Source organism: Rhincodon typus, chromosome 43, assembly GCF_021869965.1.
Source record: "Rhincodon typus isolate 14 chromosome 43, sRhiTyp1.1, whole genome shotgun sequence".
Taxonomy (NCBI): domain Eukaryota; kingdom Metazoa; phylum Chordata; class Chondrichthyes; order Orectolobiformes; family Rhincodontidae; genus Rhincodon; species Rhincodon typus.
This window is the reverse complement of record NC_063374.1, coordinates 10,373,246-10,379,790: the sequence shown is the minus strand read 5'-3', so window position 1 is coordinate 10,379,790 and position 6,545 is coordinate 10,373,246. Positions and strand designations below refer to the sequence as shown.

The following is a 6,545-nucleotide window of genomic DNA, read 5'->3' as shown; positions in this document are numbered from 1 at the left end:
ACAGGTAGTGTTGAGGAAGTGGGGGGTGCTGCAGAAGGACATTATAGACAGAGGGACAGGTAGTGTTGAGGAAGTGGGGGGTGCTGCAGAAGGACATTATAGACAGAGGGACAGGTAGTGTTGAGGAAGTGGGGGGTGCTGCAGAAGGACATTATAGACAGAGGGACAGGTAGTGTTGAGGAAGTGGGGGGTGCTGCAGAAGGACATTATAGGCGGAGGGACAGGTAGTGTTGAGGAAGCAGGGGGAGGCTGCAGAAGGACATTGACAGACTGGGAGAGTGGGCCAAGAAGCGGCAGATGGAGTACAACATGGGAAAGTATAACGTTAAGCACTTTGGTAGAAAGAATAGAGGCACAGACTATTTTCTAAATGGGGAAAGGCTTTGGAAACCTGAAGCACCAACAGACTTGGGAGTCCTAGTTGAGGCTTCTCTTAAGGTGAGCATTCAGGTTCAGTTGGTACTTAGAAAGGCAAATTAATGTTAGCATTCTTTTCAAGAATACAAGAGCAGAGATGAACTGCTGAGGCTGTAAAAGGCTCTGGTCAGACCACATTTGGAATAAATTGTGAGCAGTTTTGGGTCCTGTAATAAGGAAGGATGTGCCAGCATTGGAGGGAGTCCAGAGGATGTTTACAAGAATTCATCCCTGGGATCAGGGCTTGTCATATGAGGAGTGGTTGAGGACTCTGGGTCTGTACTCAGAGTTTAGAAGGATGAGGGGGAATCTGATTGAAACTTACCAAACATTGAGAGACCTGGATAGAGCAGACGTGGCAAAGATGTTTCCACTAGTAGGAGAGACTAGGACCCGAGGACACAGCCTCAGGGTAAAGGGATGACTTATTAGAATTGAGATGAGGAGGAATTTCTCTATGGGACTCATTGCTGCAGACGGCTGTGGAGGCCAAGTCATTGAGTGCATTTAATACAGAAATAGACAGGTTCTTGATTAGTAAGGGGATTGAGGGTGATGGGGAGAAGGCAGGAGAATGGGATTGAGAAACATACCAGCCATGATGGAATGACGGAGCAGACCTGATGGGCTGAATGGCCCAGTTCTGCCCCTGGCAGGAATGAAGCTGTTGCCTGGTGACACTGAACCCTGTACTTTCTTGGCCCCCAGTTCCTGTGGCAATCTCCAACCTCTCTGATGACCTCCTCAAGTATTACCAACAGATTACTAGAGCAGTCCTAGGGGATGACCAGCAACTCATGAAGGTGAGAGGTCACAGTCAGCGTGACATCTTCAGCATGTATCTGTGTCTCTGTTAGGGTGAGATTTGCCGTGTATCTAACCCCGTGCTGTCCCTGTCCTGGGAGCTTTACTCTGTATCTAACCCCGTGCTGTCCTTGTCCTGGGAGTGTTTGATGGGGGGTGTCAGTGTAGAGGGAGCTTTACTCTGTATCTAACCCTGTGCTGTCCCTGTCCTGGGAGTGTTTGATGGGGAGGAGAGCAGTGTAGAGGGAGCTTTACTCTGTATCTAACCCCGTGCTGTCCCTGTCCCTGGGAGTGTTTGATGGGGTAGGGACAGTGTAGAGGGAGCTTTACTCTGTATCTAACCCTGTGCTGTCCCTGTCTCTGGGAGTGTTTGATGGAGGGGGGACAGTGTAGAGGAAGCTTTACTCTAACCCTGTCTCCTTGCCTTGATGCTGACTGGTTTGGGATGGTTTTGATTGGTTTTCCTGACTGTCTCCCTCAATCTGTCACAGGTCGCTCTTCAGGATCTTCAATCGAATTCGAAGATTGCTGCCCTGCTCCCTTACTTTGTCCACGTGGTCAGTGGGGTAGGTACAAGCTCTGTTCCTGTTACACCCCCATTCCAGACTGGGTCTCGTCCTCATCCTGCTGCATCACTCCGTACCTTCCGCTGAGTACAACACAGCTGTCGTCCACACTCCCTCGGCGCTGACCCTCTGACAGTGCGGCGCTCCCTCGGCACTGACCCTCTGACAGTGCGGCGCTCCCTCAGCGCTGACCCTCCGACAGTGCGGCGCTCCCTCGGCGCTGACCCTCTGAGACAAGTGGCCTAGTTACTTGCCACAACCTTAGATAACCTTCTTCACTATTCGCTATATCACCAATCTTGGTGTCATCCACAAACTACGAACCCTGCTTTCTATATTCTCACCTGAATCATTTATATAAATGACAAACAAAAGTGGACCCAGCACCGATCTCTGTGGAACACCGCTAGTCACAGGTCTCCAGTCCGAGAAACAACCCTCCATCATCACTCACTGTCTCCTGGCGTTAAGCCAATTTTGTACCCAATTGGCAAGCTCATCCTGAATCCCGTGTGATTTCACTTCACTAATTAGTCTACCTTGCGGAACGTTGTCAAAGGCTTTACTAAAGTCCAAGTAAACAATGTATATTGCTGTGTCCTCGTCAGTCTCCTTGGTTACCTCCTCAAAAAACTCAATCAAGTGTGTGAGACATGATTTCCCTTGCACAAAACCATGCTGACTATCTCTAATCATTCCTTGCCTCTCCAAATGCATAGAAATCCTATTTTTCAGAATCACTTCCAACAGCTTAAATAAGCCTGAATCTCATGAGCAGCTCAAAGATCCATGCTACTTTTTGACCACCATTTTAGAATTGCCTGCGCTTCTTTTATTACTTCTGCCAAAAATGGACACGTTTGCCCACTCACTTCGTCTATCTACGTCCTTTTGTAACGACCTTAACCCTCTTCACGCCTCGCTTGTGTTCCTATCTCTGTGCCAGCAGCAAATTTCCCAGTCAGACCTCCATCCAAACCATTGATCATTGAGCTCCTAGCATTGCCCTCGGAGCACGTGTTACACTGTACCATCCAGAATCTGATCATTTTATGCCCACTGTCTTGCTTCCTATTAACCAGACAATCCTCCTTCCCTGTGATTCTATTGACCCCCTGCCCCATTTGACTGGTGTATAGTTAGGAAAGCTTTCTAGCACCTTGTCAAATATCTTTGAGAAATCTCAGTGCAGTACATCGACAGGTTCCTCTTTTACCCACGGCACATGTTAGTTAGTGAATGAACCAGTCAGACAGGATATCTCCCTTTCACTAAAACCACGCTGACCCTGGCCCCTCTCCTTCTCTCCATATGGACAGGTTAAATCGGTGAGTCATGACCTCGACCAGCTGAATCGCCTTCTGCACATAGTGAAGAGTTTAATCAGTAATCCCTACCTCTACCTGGGTAACTACATCAAGAGCCTAGTCTCCAGTGTCATGTACTGTATTCTGGAGCCTCTCGCAGCCTCAATAAACCCTCTCAACGATCACTGGACCCTGAGGGATTATGCTGCATTGCTCCTTACTCACATCTTCAGGTGAGAGCCTCCATTCTAATCTGGTGTTTCTCTGTCTTTCAGAGTGGTCTTTAATGACCAAGATCACAATTTTATAATCACAGGCACAGGAGGAAACCACTGAGATGGTACTGTGCTCGGTAACTCCCGAGTGTGGGATACGGGGGGACTGTGCTCGGTAACTCCCGAGTGTGGGATACGGGGGGGGACTGTGCTCGGTATCTCCGAGTGTGGGATACGGGGGACCGTGCTCGGTAACTCCGAGTGTGGGATATGAGGGGACCGTGCTCGGTAACTCCGAGTGTGGGATACAGAGACCGGGGACTGTGCTTGGTAACTCTGAGTGTGGGATATGGGGGGATTGTGCTCGGTAACTCTGAGTGTGGGATACGGAGACCGGTGGGGGGGCTGTGTGTAATCTGATGAAAACTTTCTGAGTAGCTCAGATTCTGTGTGGTTTTGATGAAATACTGTTATTTGCCAACAGGTGCCACGGTGATTTAGTGAGTGCACTGTCCCACCAGATCCTCCTGACCCTCCAGAAGGTGCTGATCGATCCTGTGCGGCCTCTCTGCTCTCACTATGGAGCCCTGGTGGGTTTACATGCCCTGGGCTGGAAGGTGAGGAGCTGCCCATGACAGTCCCATCAAATACTAAGTAAAGCTTCCTCTACACTGTCCCAGGACAGGGACAGCATGGGGTTAGATACAGAGTAAAGCTCCCTCTACACTGTCCCCCCATCAAACACTCCCAGGGACCAGGACAGCACGGGGTTAGATACAGAGTAAAGCTGCCTCTACACTGTCCCAGGACAGGGACAGCACAGGGTTAGATACAGAGTAAAGCGCCCTCTACACTGTCCCCCCCATCAAACACTCCCAGGGACAGGGACAGCACGGGGTTAGGTACAGAGTAAAGCTCCCTCTACACTGTCCTCCCCATCAAACACTCCCAGGGACAGGGACAGCACGGGGTTAGATACAGAGTAAAGCGCCCTCTACACTGTCCTCCCCATCAAACACTCCCAGGACAGGGACAGCACGGGGTTAGATACAGAGTAAAGCTCCCTCTGCACAGTGCCCTGGCCATGTTTTCGGTTATTGTGTGTCAGTGTGTCTCTAGTCCAGACACCACTCTGTTTGTCTTGCTGAAGCTGAGCTTTGTGTTGAGCTGCCTGGTTTCCCACACAGAGTGCACGGTGTGCTGTGTATCTCTGTCTCTCACACACACATTCTGGTGTTTGCAGGCTGTGGAACGTGTCCTTTACCCCCATCTGCACATGTACTGGCCAAACCTGCAGGCTGTCCTCGATGATAACTCAGTGTCCAATGCACAGGTCAAAGCTGATGGTCACAAGGTGTACGGAGCCATTCTGGTAGGTCCACCATCCCCAGAGCGAGCGGACTATCTCTCGCTCACACACTAACTCTCTCACTGTCCTTTCTCTCTCCATATCACAATCATTTTCCATCTCCCTCCCTCTCTCTTTCCCTCTCTACACCTCTCTGTCTTTCCCACTCCCACCCACTCCTCCCGCAACCTGTTCCCCTCCCATTCTCTCCTGCTCTCTCTCTCTTCCCCCCACCGCCCTCTGTACCCTCCGCCCTCACTCCCTCACGCTTTCTCTCCCCCCTCCATCACGTTCTTTCCCCTGTCCCTTGCACTTTTTACTCCCTCCCATTTTCTTCCACCGCCTCTCTCACCCCCTTGCCCCGCCTCTCTCACTCCCCTGCCCCGCCTCCCTCAACCCCCCCGCCCCGCCTCTGTCATCCGCAACCCCCCCCCCAAATGCTTGGGCTTGCCCGTGGTGATGAAGTATGTTCTGTGCCCCCAGGTGGCGGTGGAGAATTTGTTGAAGACTAAGCTGCTGATGGTGGTGTCGGCGGATGGAGGCAGCGTTCCGAGCTCTCCGGCAGGAAGTCCGGTGCGGGAGCCGCACACCGAGTTTGGTTTTGGCATCACCAGCCACCTGCTGCAGACTGGCACAGGCCCGAGCTACGAGCTGGCCCATCCTGCTCCTGGCCTGGCCCAGATGTACAGTGAGCTGTATTCCTTCTTTGGGGACAGCCTGGCCACTCGCTTTGGGACAGGCTCCAGGATCCCGGCTTCAGCTTTCCCGTCTGCCGGCAAGGAACCCATTGGCCAGGCGGCCGCAGCGGGCACTGACCCAAAGACCCAGAGGGCAGGTCTCAATGGCACTGACCAAGGCCGGAAGATGCCGCAGTTGACCATGAGTTTGGCCGATAGCCCGGTGCAGGGGAGTAGCCCAGGGCCTGATCAGCCCTCGCTCCAGAGAGCCAGCCTTACTTCCCGAACCAAATCCACAGCTCAGCTGCCGACGGACCAAGGTCTGCTCCACCAACGAGGGACCCTGGGTCTCCGGGATGTCTTCCAGAGGGCACCTGTCTGCCCTCAGGCTGGTCCCTCTGCCTTCCTCATTGCTGGCAGGCAGATGGGCCGAAGGGGGAAAGGCCGCCTTTTCCAAACCAGCTTCCCGCTGTATCACAAAGCCAGCTTGGCTTCCAAGTACAGTCAGAGGCTGCCCATGATTGGCCGGGTTAACAAACCAATCAGGAGGTGGCTCAGGGCTGACTACCCCCTGTACCTGCCCCTTTAACTGGGGGCTGACTACCCCCTGTACCTGCCCCTTTAACTGGGGGCTGACTACCCCCTGTTACCTGCCCCTTTAACTGGAATTCTCGCACCAGCTGAAGTGACCATGAAGAACTCTCCTTCTGAACCCCTCTCCTCACCCTGACGCACGGAGACTCTCACCAGCCCCCTCTGTCGCTGTCTGAAAGGAGAGAGCAGCCTGATGAGAATCTGGGGCTGCAGAGATGTTGTCTGGAATCCCAGCGGAGTTACGTTGTGCAAATTGAATCGCTGTCTGAAACAAACAACGGGACGACCATATTCCTCACCCTGTCATCCCCATGTAGATAATTCCCATTCTCACCATTCACATTGTTTTAGTTGTGTATCTGATTATGGAATGGTTGATTTATGTAAACTTACAGAATGACACATGAAATGTAGTGACTTTTGTTGGATAATTAAATGACAGTTTCTTCAATGTTTTTGAGATAGTAGGAACAGCAGATGCTGGAGAATCTGAGATAACAAGGTGTAGAGCTGGATGAACACAGCTGGCCAAGCAGCATCAGAGGAGCAGGAAGGCTGACGTTTCTGAATAAGGTTCTAGGCCCGAAACGTCAGCTTTCCTGCTCCTCTGATGCTGC

The 6,545-nt window shown here is 51.9% G+C and overlaps 1 protein-coding gene across 1 annotated transcript in view; it reads left to right on the top strand.

Annotated features, from left to right (window-relative positions):
* Window positions 1-6,379, top strand: part of taf6l (TAF6-like RNA polymerase II, p300/CBP-associated factor (PCAF)-associated factor) — a 17,387-nt gene extending 11,008 nt beyond the window's left edge. The window contains exons 6-11 of the mRNA XM_048619762.1: window positions 1,126-1,220; window positions 1,713-1,787; window positions 3,107-3,327; window positions 3,794-3,926; window positions 4,553-4,681; window positions 5,141-6,379. Coding sequence (XP_048475719.1) covers window positions 1,126-1,220; window positions 1,713-1,787; window positions 3,107-3,327; window positions 3,794-3,926; window positions 4,553-4,681; window positions 5,141-5,923 — 1,436 coding nt within the window. The 3' untranslated portion in view covers window positions 5,924-6,379. The remainder of the gene's footprint in view (window positions 1-1,125; window positions 1,221-1,712; window positions 1,788-3,106; window positions 3,328-3,793; window positions 3,927-4,552; window positions 4,682-5,140) is intronic.
* Window positions 6,380-6,545: the final 166 nt, after the last annotated feature.